This window comes from Oratosquilla oratoria, chromosome 2 (assembly GCF_046742065.1).
Source record: "Oratosquilla oratoria isolate Oo_2021 chromosome 2, ASM4674206v1, whole genome shotgun sequence".
Taxonomy (NCBI): domain Eukaryota; kingdom Metazoa; phylum Arthropoda; class Malacostraca; order Stomatopoda; family Squillidae; genus Oratosquilla; species Oratosquilla oratoria.
In genome coordinates this window covers 37,232,811-37,248,547 of record NC_134778.1, presented here as the reverse complement: position 1 = coordinate 37,248,547, position 15,737 = coordinate 37,232,811, and the positions used below count along the sequence as shown (strand labels likewise).

At 38.0% G+C, this 15,737-nt stretch overlaps 1 protein-coding gene across 6 annotated transcripts in view; it reads left to right on the top strand.

Annotated features, from left to right (window-relative positions):
- The window catches only part of LOC143038369 (thioredoxin domain-containing protein 11-like), a 222,998-nt gene that overhangs the window by 110,350 nt on the left and 96,911 nt on the right, over positions 1–15,737 (top strand). For all 6 annotated transcript variants that reach the window (XM_076207418.1, XM_076207429.1, XM_076207448.1 and 3 more), the window contains exon 7: positions 3,354–3,546. In XM_076207418.1, the coding sequence (XP_076063533.1) occupies positions 3,354–3,546 (193 nt within the window). The remainder of the gene's footprint in view (positions 1–3,353; positions 3,547–15,737) is intronic.

Below are 15,737 nucleotides of genomic sequence, written 5' to 3'. Positions count from 1 at the left end.
ATCTCTTAGTTTGATGTATATATGCCATTTGGTCTTTTTTTTTCTTCATTTTTTCCAGTCTTTGTCTCTTCTATAGCTTCTACACTTTTTGTTATACCAACATTATATGTACAAAATGTTTTGTTTCTTGTTTGGTATGTATTTATCTGTTCCCTCCTTGTATTTTTCTTTTAATGTGTTCCATTTCTCTTCCATCTTTGTTTTATCATTTAAAATTTTTTCCCAGTTAGCATTTTGATTTTTTTTTCTAAGTTTTTCAAAATCCGTTTTGTTGTACAATAGTCTTCCTTTTCTATGTTTCTCATTTCTTCTCACATTGATTTGTTCTTTTAGTTTGAACAATATTAGTATCTGGTCACTCTTCCCAATTGTTGTTATGTATTCCATTCTATCCACAATTTCAGGCTCTGATGTGAATATTAGATCTAGTCTCAACAGTTCTTCATTGTTTCTATATATGGTGTTTTTCTTCACCCATTGAGTCAATGTGTATTCACTGGTCATATCCAGTAGAATATTTCCCCAAAGTTCCTCTCCACCTTTTTTACTGTGATTTCTTCCCAACATATTTCCTTTGAGTTAAAGTCACCCATAATTACTATGTTTCCTCCTTTCAATAATTCAATTAATGCATTCTTTGTGTCTTCCAGTATTTTGGAATGATCACTATCAGTCCAAGCCTGTGTTTTTTGGGGTCACATATATTACTATAAATTTTCTATTTTTCATATATGTTTTCAACTCTAATCATAATCAATTCCACATTATTTTTTCCTTCTGTTATCTTTGTCACATTTAAACCTCTCTTAGTCAAAAATATGACTCCTTCACCCTGTTTCTCCATTCTATTTTTTTTTTTTTTTTTTTTTTTTTTTTTTTTTTTTTTTTTATTATTATTTTCTCAGCCTCAGGTCCAGTACTCTCCTAAAGAAAACTTTTTTTTTTTCAGTCTCTGTTCTTCTCTTGTTTTTTTTTTTTTTAAATTTGCTTCATTTCTAAGTGCCTTTTCTTTCTCTATTTCCTCATCACTCATTTCCTTTTTTATCCATACATTTTTCTAATTTTCATGACTTGCTAGCTTTGGTGATTCTGATAGTACCTCTTCAGCTATCATTTGATCCTTAGTTTGATTTCTAGTGGCCTTGAGTGTTCCATTTTATGCACCTCCACAATATCTTTGTCCAATTCTTGTCCCTTTTCTCGAACCTCTTTCAGAATTTCCTTTGCATTTTCACTTCATTTTCTTGTTGGTATTTGTATACATTATGTTTTTCTTTAATACCATAAACTACAATGCACTTTTTTTTATCCACTGTGTTTCTTACCCAGTTTTCTTTACTTTAATTACTGTTTCTTTAGCATTTTCCTCTACCTGCTGTTGTACTATTTCTTTAAATGTTATTTTCTGATTTTCTTGTTCTTGTTTCCACTGATTTTTTATTTCTAGGAGATCCATCTCCTTAATTGATTCTCCCACTTTTTCAGTCACTGCTTGTATTTGTTCTTTGACCTCTTTTTTTCAGTTCCTCATTTTTGTTTGTTATCATTTTCCTTTCATTATCATTTCTGATCATACTTAATTCACTTTTTAGGTTCATTTCTTCATTAGCTTTTTTGTAGATTGGTAATTTCTCTTTGTATTGCTCTATAATGAATTCTTAAATCTATTAGTTCCTCCAAGTCATTAATGTTTCGATTCTTTAGTACCGGTACATTGCTATACCTAGTTTCTCTTTCTACATCTAAACCTTTACCTAATAGTCTTCTTTCTCTTTGAAACCCTGAAAAAAACATTGTTCTCCCACCTTTAAGTTGACTTTGGGGTATTGTTCAAACAAATTCTCTTCAGTATTACTCCTAGTGGTGATTCAACTCTGCTCATGTCCAATCCTCTCTTCATTGGTTCATTATTCCTTTTTTCTCCTTTTCCTTACTCCATTTTATATGTTAATACACTATATCAAACTGGATACTTTTTATACCATAGTGGTCACTTGAAAAACTCAACTTCTTTTCTGTAAGCACAACGTAGGTGTTTCCTTGATCTTATCAAAAAAGTGCTGGCTTGGAGCCCGTTCGCTAGCCTTCACGCCTGTGTGGAAAGCTGTATTTCTTAATATTCTTTAGACATTGTCTTTCTCAGTTTGTTTTCATGACTTAAAGCCCTCCCATCCCTAACAAAGAGATCTCTTCTGTCATTGTCTATCCCCTTTGATGATCTGAATACTGCAATCAAGTAACCTCTTTCTCTTCAATCCTTCAAATATTGGCAGATCCAATGCTTTTAGTCTTCCCATATGGTGTATCTGCCAGGTTGGGAACCAGTAGGGTTGTTGTCCTTTGTATTCTTTCACTCTTACATATATCTTTCACTCTGTGTGGGAACCATACCACTGATGCATATTCCAGGCTTGGATGGATTAGGGTTACTATTAGTTTTTTCATAATTTTTTAATTTCTATAGTGTAAAGTCACCTTAATACTGTGCAGTAGTTTATATGTTTCTCCCACACTCTGATATGTCAGCTTACAGGTTGTACAGTATTTCATCAACACTCCTTGATCTTTTTCCTCTTTTGATTTTGTAATGATATTTTGACATAGCCCAAAGGGATTTCTCCTTGTCTTCTCTTATTCTGGATGAAGGGATGGAGAGGGGTGTGTTGCTGATTAAATGAAATGGCCTTGCTGTGGATGTGCTGTGTTTTGCTACATTGCCTCTGATCCAGGGTAGTGGGCGAGATGCAGGGACCCATCATCCAGGAGGAGCCAAGATAAAAGGGGAGGAGGGGTGGTGAATGAGAGTGGAGTATGTGGGGATGGAATGGGTGGGAGTGGGTTTTATGCCTTTGTTTTTTGGCTACCTCCCTTGTAAGGTAGAAAAAGCCTTTGGTATATGTGTGCATATATGTATGCTTTTGTAATGGATTTGCTTCCCAAGGAATAGTTCACAGATGGTCTTTTTGAGCTATTGCCTATTTCCAGCACTTTGCATTTTTTAGTTTTGAAATTTATTTTCCATTCTTGGCTCCATGCAAATATAGTGTCTAGATCTTTTTGCAACAGCCAACAGTCCTCATTTTTCATTCTTCTCGTGATCTTTACACCATTTACAAACATGTTGGTATAGCACTCTCTGAGTGTGGATATAACTAAATACTTATTAACACTTCCTTGAGTAAAACAAGTTTATTATTATAATATCATCTCATTTGGATTTCTACATCTCTGCTACTTCTGCTTCTTCAGGACCTGCAAGCTTTCCATAGTCTTGTGCACATAGTTTAATAAGATTTGGCCACAATGTTATATTTGTTTTAAGTCATCCTGGCTGTATTTATTGCTTTTTGCAGTTGCGGGAATTGTCTCTGGATTATCTGAATTGTGATGAATTGGCTCATGTCAAGCAGCTCTCAAAATTCCTTGCCTCATCCCGTCCTGGTCGAAGAACATTGCAGCGACTGACAGAAAAACAGTGCAACTCATTCATGGAAGAACAACTTCACACACAACATATGGCAGAAGAGCGGCACTTGGATGCTGAAGGTAACCTTGGGTTATAGTTGAAAATGTATCTGGATTGCTTTAACAAATTTAACTTAAAGTTTTGCCCAAAACTGAATAGAATTGTTTGATGTTAGCCAAGGATGGGTGGTGGTATTCTGATGATGGTGTGGCAAAGTCCATGTAAGGATATGAAGACCTTTGAAACACATATAATTTTAGCCAAAACAAAATTTTGAATATCATGATTGTAGCAAAAGAATAGAATAGCTTCAACCCCTTCACACAAGGAATAATGAGTTAATAATGGAAGGAGTATTTGGTGAAGAGGCATCAAGCTGAAATAATGAAGAAAATTTTTCAATCAGTTTTTACAAAAGAAAAATATTTGGTAGAGAAGGATGAGAACAATTATGTTGGGTTAAAAGATAAAAAAGTGGAAGTGAAGAAAGTCTATAAGCTCTTGTAAAGATTAGGCATGAAAAAAACTCCAGGGCTTGACTTCAAATTTGATATTTAGGAGTGTAGGGAACAAGGGGCAGATAAAATTCATAACCTACTAATGTATTCATTAAAAGAAAAGGGTAGTGTCAAAGGATCAGAAAAGGACTAATGTGGTACTGGACCAAAAAGAGAAGGTAAAGAGGAACCACTCGTTTCCTGACTGGATTGATAGAGAAATTTTATGGGAGAACTGTGAAAGAGAACCAAGTTAACTAATTTGTAGAGATGAATATTTTGGCATACAATCAGCTTAGTTTCAGAACTGGTTGATGTACTACAAGAGAGGGAGGCCTGGGTGGATTGCATGTACTGACTTGGAGAAAACCTTTGTCAAAGTAACTCACAAATGACAACTATGGAAATTTTCCAATTTCCATAGTTGTCATTTGTATATATATATTGGAGGACTTAAAGGTAATCTGTTGGCATAGATGGCAGATTTCCTGAAAGACTGGTATATGAAAACAGTAGTAAAGACAAAGATATCAGGATTGAGGGCAGTAACTAATGGAGTCCCTTAACCTCTTCAGTACGGGCCAAAATCTTGCGGGCAGCATTAGCTGCCAGACGTAAGATGTGTCGTAATGATAATCGCATCATAAAATATAGTCACCGCTTATATCGATCGTTCTCTCTTTCACCCGTGAATTTTTATAACCATAGAAAATGTGATGAAGACAGTTTAGAGAGTATGTCATTACATAGGGGCAACTACAATAAATATAATCAAAACGCCGATATGGCAGCCTTGCGTATCCACTTGCTCCTCATGCCGCCTACGTATGCGCCACCGTATGGAAGGGGTTAACCCCTACAGCGTCAGCAGCATATGTCGTATGCTGCAATTGTTTTATGGATTGAGCATCAGCAGCATACAAATGCTGTAAATTAATTTTTTTTTTTTTGCCAAAAATAAGCATTACATCAAGGGTCAACTCTGTGGTAATGACCAAGTAGCCCTATCCATTGGCTATAAAAAGCAGCTATTTTTTTTTTATTTGACCAAATTGGCAACCCTGGCAGCAATTTTTTGGGGGTAACTTGAGGTATAAAATCAGCATTTAGGATGTAATTTAGGCGATTCTGGTGTAGAAAACGAAGTATGAGGAGGTGAAGTTGTACCTCGACAATTAGGCAGGTGCTATTTAGTACTTATTCAGATGTATAGAACTGGCAATTTTGCATTGCCAACTTTTGTAATAAATGTGTAATACAAAATGTGGCCGGGCAATAATGGTGTGATGGATGCTTACTAAAACATTTACCAAAACAATAAGAAACACTACAATCATATATCCTCCATGAAAAAAAAAAAAAAATTCCACAAAGTGATAAATATTTACAACAACAAAAATCCACAAAAACTATTTTTAAACCTGTTTTCCATAAGTGTAAGACTATTATGGGCAACTGTACATTAACTTGAAACATCTTAGATATCAAATTCCTTCACTCTCTGAAGTTCTAATGAAGCTTCCCTGAAAAAATACGACCTCATTCAACCCATGTGAGGAGCGAAAGTAAGTATACAGATGTTCTACCAAACTTTCTCATGTATATCTCAACAAAATTAACCTATTTTTTCCTGTTCTAGGCTAAGGTGAATCAAAATAAGCAAGATTTGTTGGTTTTACATAATTTTGAGTTGATTTAAGCAATAAAAAAAATCAATTTTGGCTCAGATGCTGGAGGGGTGAATGTATACAACATTTGCCTGGCAACATACAGGTTAAGGGTCAATCTTGACACCTATAATGTTTTAATCTATATAATGAACATAATGGAACAAATAGGTGTGGGATGGGTGGAAGGTGGATGTATCTTCTCCTTGTAACGGGGAAGAAGCCTTTTGGTATATAGATACCGTATATACTCATCTATAGGTCGATCTCGTGTATAGGTCGACCCCCCATTTTTGGCCAAAAAATCTGGAATTTTCCATATACCTCATGTATAGGTCGAGTGGTTTGTTTTTGTTTTTGGTGCTGTGAGCATTCCACTGCCTTAATGCTTTGAAGTAGCATGGCTTGCCTGGTATAGCAATTGATTATTATGGTTTTTTCACTTCATTAATTCTGATGTATTCTGGTTTATGTTTTTTCAAGTTCACTGAATTTAATATGTAATAAGTTTCACTGAAATTGCCATTTCAGCGGAGTGAAAAACTTGAACAGATTGCCAAGTACGGTAGATTACCAAGTACGGTATTCGGAATAAACTGGCTAGGCGTGTTTCGTTAGAAAAAAATTTAACCAACACTCAGAGTTAGTCTTGTAATCAACTGTGCGGATGATCAGGCTAATGATAATGTGGAGGAGAAAGATGATGTTGATGTTCCTATGGCTGATGAGGTTGATTCGTATGATGATACTCGACACAGAAGTGAGTGGGAGGAGCTGTTTGGTGATGAAGATGACGACATCAAGGAAAACGATTTTGGTGGATTTCAGTTAAAATATTTAGGATTATACCATGTGTCACTGTAACAGTAACAAGTTGGCAATACTGAACAGTTTGTTTTCGTGATGGTGAGATCCATGCATTGTTTTGGTAATGGTAACAATAACATATACCATGTAGAAAGCTAAATTTCGGTAAATTTTTAGTTTCGACCAAGGGCGCAACATAGCAATAAAAATTGATTATTAATTTTGTAGATTATAATGTATCAACGTAATATGCAATTTTGTGATCGGAAATAAAAAAACAAGAAAGATGCTAAAACATTTCGTAAGTAATGAAGTCGTGTCGGACGAATAGTACGTCATATTTGTTATGATACATGCCGACGACGAAGAAATGAGAAGTTGGCGGGCTTTTCAACCACTTAGCTTGCTGGCTATACAAAGTTCTTGCAGCTTGAAGGAATGCATGTATCTCCGCTCCATAACATTCCTTCAAGAAAATGTACCTGGCGAGGTACTGTCGGAAGCACCGAGGCCGTCAATTGACAGACAAGATGGCATTCCGATCCTATGCTTGTGGCAAGGTATTTTTCATTTTCACTTCCGCCCACAAAATTGCATATTACGTTGATACATTTTAATTTATAAAATTAATGATTAATTTTCTATTGCTATATTGCGCCCATGGTCGAAACTAAACTATAAAAAAAAAAAAAAAAAAAAAAAAAAATGAGAATATCACAGCATTTCATTATTTTTTTAAACAATTATGGGTACTGTAATAGTATACATGATATAATAAGCTCGCCTGTGTTAAGAAATTTAACAAACAGGTAAAACCACAGTATGGGGTTACCGTATCTAGAAGGAATTTTACATGTTTTAGTACGTACCGTGTATTTTATGTACCCATTGTTTACTGGTAGTATTTAGTAGGTAAATATTTTGATTTCTGAACCTAAAGAAAAGGTAAGAGTTCTTCCTAGCCTTTCTTGTCATGTCTGGATTTCAACCTAACAAGATTATTTCTTGTGTATAGGTCGACCCCTAGGTTTTGGCCTAAAAAAAATTCCTTAACATTTCGACCTATAGACGAGTATATACGGTAGTAAAGATCATGCAGTAAAACAAAGATAAAGAACAGATGAGCAACCCAAGAGAAAATACCATTACTACAACAGCAGTACAATGAAACAACAGTGTATGCAAAAAGAATACAAGAATTTAAGAGCAAACTAGATATGGAGAGGTACAAAAATGGGACACCATGAGCATAACTCCCCTTCCAGTAAGATACAACTAGGTAAACAAACATACATACATACATATACTAAAGGCTTTTTCCCCCTTATAAGGGAGGTAGCCAAAGGTAAACAAACACTTCTCCAAAACTAGTTCCCAATTTCCAACACAAAGCTCATGAAAATAGAAAAAATGATAAAAGTAATATAAAAATCAAATCCTACACAGATACCACACCTCCCTTCCAAACAAAGGTATAGAAGAGGCAAGAAAGAAATTGAGAAACTCCCAGAGGTATGATAGCCTAAACTGATATCTTAACCACTTGTGGCTGCACAATAAAATTCTATCTGGAAAAGAGCTCACATAATACCTATATTAACCATTTTGGTACAACCTGTATATTCATGCTCAAACATTGGGTTGCCAGTTGCACAATGATTTGATGATGCTTCACATCTCACACATGAGATGCCTGATGTACAATGATTATGATGCATTACAATATGTGCATACCTCTCTTTGTATTGCTAACTCAAAACTGATGAGCATTATTATTATAATTAATATTATTATTGCTATTATTATCATTATTAATATTATTATTATTATTATTATTGTCATTATTATTATCATTATCATCATATACTTTTTGTTATGAAAAGGCAAGGTGATTGAAAGTAGAAAACATGTGGATGTGATAATTACAGTTTTATCTCCTTTGTTCATTCATGTAATAATCAAACTTTTCTGGGAAACAATTTTTTAGCTTATGACAAGCTTGCATAAATAAATTATAAAGTCTAGTAGGTGCATTTGTGCATGTGGTGAGTGTGTATTTGCCTAGTTGTATTATATGGGAAGGGGAGCTATGGTCATAGTCACCAGTCTTTGTATCTCACAACATCTAGTTTGTTCTTAAATTCATGTATGGTGTTTGCACACACTATTGTTTTGTCCAATTTGTTCCGGACATCCATCTGGGCTTGGCTGCATGTTATTGTGGCAGACTAGCATGCAGTTGATACTTTGGGGTCTATATGGGGTGCCCCTACGGACCAGAGCCACACATCATTTCATCTGTGATAGAGGAAAACTCTGTTCATAGAGAAATGATGACACTTTTATACTACGACTGTCCCTCCATTATGCTGTCCCCCAACCCCTTGTTACTATCTTGTACCATATCTCTGAATACTCATTTCCTTTTTTAGCCTACCCTGTGGTGGGGGAAGAGAATGCTACCACTTGAGTCATAAGAGGCGACAAAAAACGGGACGGGGGATGGGATTAGAAGTCCTACTACCTGTAGCCCCAAAGGGGACATTCCTAAAAAAAGTAAAGGCATAAGAGGGTCTGGGAGTTTTCCAACCAGTACCCTAAGGTTTGGGTCTTTTAATTTGCGTGGATGTGGTACAGATGAGAATAAAAGGGAAGAGATAGGCAGTATGTTTCCAAGAAGAAAGATGGGTGTGTTGGCTTTGAGTGAAACTAAAATGAAAGGGAAAGGCGAGTGAGAGTTTGGGAGTGTAGCTGGGAGGTACTCAGGAGTGAAGAGGGGATGAGGGAGAGAAGGGGTGGCTATACTAGTAAGTGAAGAGATAAGTAAAGGTATAGTGGAGTGGAAGGAGGTTTCATCAAGGTTGATGTGGATGAAGGTGAAGCTGGGAAGGGAGATGTGGGTTTTTGTAAGTGCGTATGGGCCTGGTAGTGAGAAGAACCTAGAGGATAGGGAGGCTTTTTGGGTAGATATAAGTGAGTGCATAGAGGGATTAGGGAGAAATGTCAATGTAGTAGTATTGGGAGATCTTAATGCTAGGGTAGGAAAGGAACCAATAGACGTAGTGATAGGGAAATATGGAGTTCCAGGTGAAAATGGTATTGGAGAATTGATGGTGGAGATGTGTCTTGAAAGAGAGTTTATGATAGCAAATACAGTGTTTAGGAAGAAAGTCAAGCATAAGTACAAATGGGAGAGGGTGGTGGATGGAAGGGTATTTTAGGGAGTTGCTAAATGTGAAGGAGGATAGGGAGGGAAAGGTAGTTGCAGTGGGAAGTGCTAAGAAAATGACCATGATGAATGAGGAAAATGGAGGAGAAATAGGGAAAGATGAAGTGAAAACAGCTCTTAACCCCTTCCATACGGTGCCGCACACGTAGGCGTCATGAGGAGCAAGTGGATTCGCGACGCTGCCATATCGGCGTCTTGTTTATATTTATTGTAGTCGCCCCTGTGTTTTTACATTCTCCCAAATGTGCCCTGAATCCCATTCTCTGTGGTTTTCAAAATTCGCAGGTGAAAGAGAGAACGATCGATATAAGCGGTGACTATATTTTATGATGCGAGTATTATTACGACACGTCGTACGGCTGGCATTGGCTGCTGCCCGCGAGATTTAAGTCCCGTAGTGAAGTGGTTAAGATGATGAGAGCAGGTAAGGCTCCTGTGTTGGATGGATGCCATGTAGAATGGTTGAAGAAAGGAGGTACAGTTATGGTGGATTGGCTGGTGAGGTTATTTAATGTTTGTTTAAGAGAGGGTTGAGTGCTGGAGGACTGGAGGAGTGCCTGTATAGTTCCACTTTACAAGGGAAAGGGGGACAATTGTGAGTGTAGTAGTTTCAGAGGGATCAGCTTGTTGAGTGTAGTTGGGAAGGCTTATGGGAATGGTCTTGATAGAGAGGATTAGGAGAGGAACAGAGGGAGTAATTGGTGAGGAACAGTGTGAGTTTAGGACAGGTAGGGGTTGTGTAGATCAGATTTTTGTGGTAAGACATATGTGAGAAAGCTATAGGAAAAGGTAAGGATGTCTTTTGGGCTTTTATGGATCTGGAAAAGGCTTATGACAGGGTAGACAGGAAGACACTCTGGGAGGTATTGCAGATATATGGGATAGGAGGAAAGCTGTTAAGAACAGTCGAGTTTTTATGAGAGTAATAGAGCTTGTGTTAGGATTAGAAATGGAGAGAGTGAGTGGTTTGAGGTAAAGGTGGGACTTCTTCAGGGATGTGTTATGTCGCCCTGGCTGTTTCAATCTATACATGGATGGGGTGGTGCGAGAGGTGAATGCAAGGGTAGTGGGTCAGGGGTTGGAGATGATTAAAGAAAATGGAGAAAAGTGGGAAATAAGTCAATTGTTGTTTGCTGATGACACTGCGCTTGTAGCAGGATCAGAGGAGGGATTGAGGAAGTTAGTGACAGAGTTTGAGAAGGTCTGTGAAAGAAGGAAGCTGAAGATAAATGTGGGCAAAAGTAAGGTGATGAGATGTACAAGGGGAGAGAGTGACAGCAGGCTGGAAGTGAGTATTAAGGGTGAGAGACTGGAGGAAGTGGATAGTTTTAGATACTTGGGTGTGAATGAGGCAGGAAAGGGAGGAGTGGGGGTTGAGGTAGAATGTAGATTGAGAGAAGCGAGTAAATGCCTTGGTGGATTAAAAAATGTAATGAGAAATAGACATCTGGGAATGGATGCTAAGAGGAGGTTATATGAAGGAGTGATTGTGCTGACAGCACTATATGGGGCAGAAACATGGAACATAAAAATGAAGAGAGAAGGAGTTTGAATGTGTTTGAGATGAAATGTCTGAGAAGTATGATAGGGGTTACTAGGCTAGATAGGGTGAGAAATGAGGATGTGAGGAGGAGAACAGGGGTGGAAAGGGAACTGGGAGATAGGGTCGATGAAAGAATATTAGGATGGTTTGGATACATGGAATGAATGAGTGAAGAAAGATTAGTAAAAAAGGTGTGGAAGGCAGATGTGGAAGGAGTGAATATGAGGGGGTGTCCTAGGATGAGATGGATGGATGGGGTGAAAGGGGCATTACAAAAGAGAGGAATGTCTGTTGAAGAAGGATGGGAGAGAACAGAAGATAGGGGTGAATGGAGAAGGGTTGTGTATGGATGATGCTGTGATGCATGAGGTGGAGTGGGTGGGGGATGGGGGTGAGGAAGTATGTATAAGAAAAAATTTAACGCAGCCCGAAGGGATTTCTCCCCGTCTTCTCCTTTTGTGCATGAGGGGACAGAGAGGGGGGGGGGGGTCACCGAATTTATGAAGTGGCCTTGCTGTGGATGTGCTGTGTCTTGAGACACTGCTTCTGATCCAGGGCAGTGGACAGGATGCAGGGATGACCCGTCATCCAGGAGGTGCCAAGATAAGAGGGAGGGAGGAGGGTGGAGGTGAGTGGAATATGTAGAGAATGGAATGGGTGGGAGTGGTTTCTATGCCTTTTTCTTTTTGGCTACCCTCCATGTAAGGGGGAAAAAGCCTTTGGTAAATGTATGTATAACTGTTCTTTTTAAAAAATTTCATGTCCCCTTGTTTTTTCTATCCCAATTTAATAAGTCTTCCATGCCTTTCATGATTCTGTAAATGGCCAATAGATTACTTAGACAATCTTTGATCATGTGTCAATTTCAAAAGTATTGGTGCCATCTTTGTTGTTGATTCATTCTATTTTCCTTATATTCTTTTTGGTACTGGGTGTCCATAGTGTCTCTGCATACTCCAATCTTGGTCTTATCAGTGTGATTAGTATTTTCTTTATCATTACCTCATCCAAGTAATTAAAAGCCATCTCTATTGATCTTAGTAAATTGTAGGTTTCTCCAACTATTTTGTTTATCTGCTTGTCTGGTGACATGTCTTTGGTGATGATAGCTCCTAGGTCCTCTTCGGAACCAACTTTCTTTTACTTCCTTTGCATCGATTTTATATTGCCCTGATATATATATACATATATATATATATATATAAATATATATTTTATACTTGATCTAAATTGCATTATACTACATTTCTTAATGTTGAAGACCACTTCCCACTTCTGACTCCATTCCCAGACCTTGTTCAAATCTCTGTAGTGATTCACAATCTTTTTCCGTACTTAAATAGTTTTGTGTCATCTGTAAAGAAGTTCATGTAACATTCTACATCTTCATCCATGTCATTTACATATATAGCAAACATTATCGGAGCCATTACTGAACCCTGTGGGACTCCACTTATCATTTCTTTCCAATTACTGTTTTTATCTCTGAGCACCACTCTTATTTTTCTCCCATGCAAAATCTTCTATCCATTTCAATAGTTTTCTGTGTATACCTCCTGTTGTCTCAAGTTTTCATAATTTTTTTGTGTGATACTTTGTCAAACGCCTTTTTTAAGTCAAGGAAAGCACAGTCTGCCCATCTGTCCCTTTCTTGCATTATATATTAACCTTGAAAGGGTAGTGGGTCAGGGATTGGAGATGGTTAAAGAAAATGGAGAAAAGTGGGAGGTGAGCCAGCTGTTGTTTGCGGACAGGATTGGATTGTGGCAGGATTGGAGGAGGGATTGAGGAAATTGGTGGCAGAGTTTGGGAGAGTATGTGATAGAAGAAAGCTAAAGATAAATTAGGGTAAAAGTAAGGTGATGAGATGTACAAGGGGTGAAAGTGGCAGTAGACTGGAAGTAAGCATTAAGGGAGAGCGACTGGAGGAAGTGGATAGTTTTAGGTAGTTGGGTGCAAATGTGGCAGGAAAAGGTGAAATGAAGGTAGAGGTAGAATGTAGATTGAGAGAAGCGAGTAAATGCCTTGGTGGATTAAAGAGTGTAATGAGGAATAGACATTTGGGAATGGATGCTAAGAGGAGACTGTATGAAGGAGTGATTGTGCCAACAGCACTGTATGGGGCAGAAACATGGAACATAAGAGAAGAAGAGAGAAGGAGTTTGAATGTGTTTGAGATGAGGTGTCTGAGAAGTATGATAGGGGTTACTAGGCTAGATAGAGTGAGAAATGAGGATGTGAGGAGGAGAACAGGGGTGGAAAGGGAGCTAGGAGATAGGGTTGATGAAAGAGTATTAGGATGGTTTGGACACATGGAAAGAATGAGTGAAGAAAGACTAGTAAAAGAGGTATGGAATGCAGATGTGGAGGGAGTGAACATGAGGGGACGTCCTAGGATGAGGTGGATGGATGGGGTGAAGGGGGCTTTGGTGAAGAGGGGAATGTCTGTTGAGGAAGGATGGGAGAGGACAGAAGACAGGGGTGAATGGAGAATGGTTGTATATGGATGATGATGTGATTGCATGAGGAGGAATGGGCGGGGATGGGGGGTGAGGTAGTATGTGTGAGCAAAATTTGATGCAGCCTGAAGTGATTTCTCCCCGTCTTCTCCTTTTATGCAATGTGGGGACGGAGAGGGGGGGGGTCGCCGATTTAATAAAGCGGCCTTGCTGTGGATGTGCTGTGTCTTGCGACACTGCTTCTGACCCAGGGCAGTGGACAAGGTGCAGGGATGGCCTGTCATCTAGGAGGTGCTAAGATAAGAGGGAGGGTGGAGGGGTGTGGAGTGTATTCAGGGATGGAGTGGGTGGAAATGATTTTATGCCTTTTCCTTTTTGGCTACCTCCCTTGTAAGGGGGAAAAAGCCTTGGTATATGTATGTATGTATGAATAGAAACAGATCACATGGGAGAGGATCCACTTGCTTTATAAAATATAGTCACTGCTTTGAATAATAATAAATACATAAAATGTGATCAAGCTAGTTCACAGAATTTGGGGGTTACTCTGCTACAACTACTAAATATAATCAAGATGCTGACACTGACATCCTTATATACCAGTTGTGCCTCATGATGCTTACGTAGGTGTCATTGTATGGAAGAGGTTAATCATATAAAGGTCAGCATTTATTAATTGCTTTTGAATAGTTTACAATTGACAGTTTAGACCTTTAGGGGGTTTATTAAAATTTCTGGCAAAACTTTCTGTATATTTACCTACCTAGTTGTATCTTATGGGAAGGGAAGCTATGCTCATGGTGTCCTGCCTTTGTATCTCGCAGTGTCTAGTTTGCTCTTAAATTCTAGTATGGTTTTTGCACACACTATTGTGATGGCCCACCATCTTCCATGTATATAAAATGTCTGTATCTGTATGTCAATCTTTAATTGTAAGATAATTATGTATGTACTGTAAATTGCTTGTATACGTTGTGATGGCCCACCATCCTCCTTGTATCTAAAAATATCTGTATCTGTGTTATCCTGTACTTGTTAGGTAATTACGTATGTACGGTAAAAACTGCTTGTATACTTTATGGGATCTACTCTCTCTAGGCCGACAGACGTGAACTAGTTCTGTCCGGCTCATCCTTCGCCTTCCTCCCGTCCTCGCCAACTGTATATATAATGCATCTGCCGGCTCCTAGGAGCGCACTTTCGTTGGCTGAAGCGACGCGTAACTTTATCTCTCCCATATTGCTTTTGCTCTAGTACCGTGGCGTCACCACGTAATCTATATTCTCATGACTTGGTTTTCGGTGGAGGAATTAATTGTCAATTGATTAATTTTGTTGTTGTAAAGTTCTTATATTTGTTTTGTTGGCTTTTTGTTATACATTAAATTAGTTATCTATGTTAACTTCCGTTTGGATTTGCCTTACCCACATCAAGGCCACTAAGTACGAACCCCTCCTAGACATATTTCCTTATATCCTTGCGGAAGGCATAACACTATTGTTTCATCCAGTTTGTTCCAAGTGTCCACCACTCTATGTGGAAAACTGTTCTTCTTCAGATCTCTTCTATAACTATCTTTTTTGAGTTTCTTTCCATATCCTCTTGTGTTTCTCTTGTCCCAATTTAACAAGTTCTCTCTATCAATCATTTCTGTGCCTTCATGATTCTATAGATGGTCAGTAGGTCGCCTCTCACTCTTCTTTGCTCCAAAGTTGGTAACTCCAGTGTAGCCAGTCTCTCTTCATATGACAAGTTTGAAAGTGCTGGAGCCATTTTTGTGGTTGCTCTCTGGATTCTTTCAATTTTCTTTATATTCTTTTTTTGGTACTGGATGACCATAATGTCACCGCATATTCCAGTCTAGGCCTTATTGGTGTGACTAATATTTTTTAAATAATTTCTTCGTCCAAATATGTAAATGCCACTTATATTATTATTAGCAAGTTATAGGATTCTCTGGAAATTTTTGTTTATTTGTGTATCAGAGGACAAATTGTGTGAGATTTACTCCCAGATCTTTTTCAGATCCCAATTTTATAATGTCCTGATATTCTGTTGTTTTTCGATTG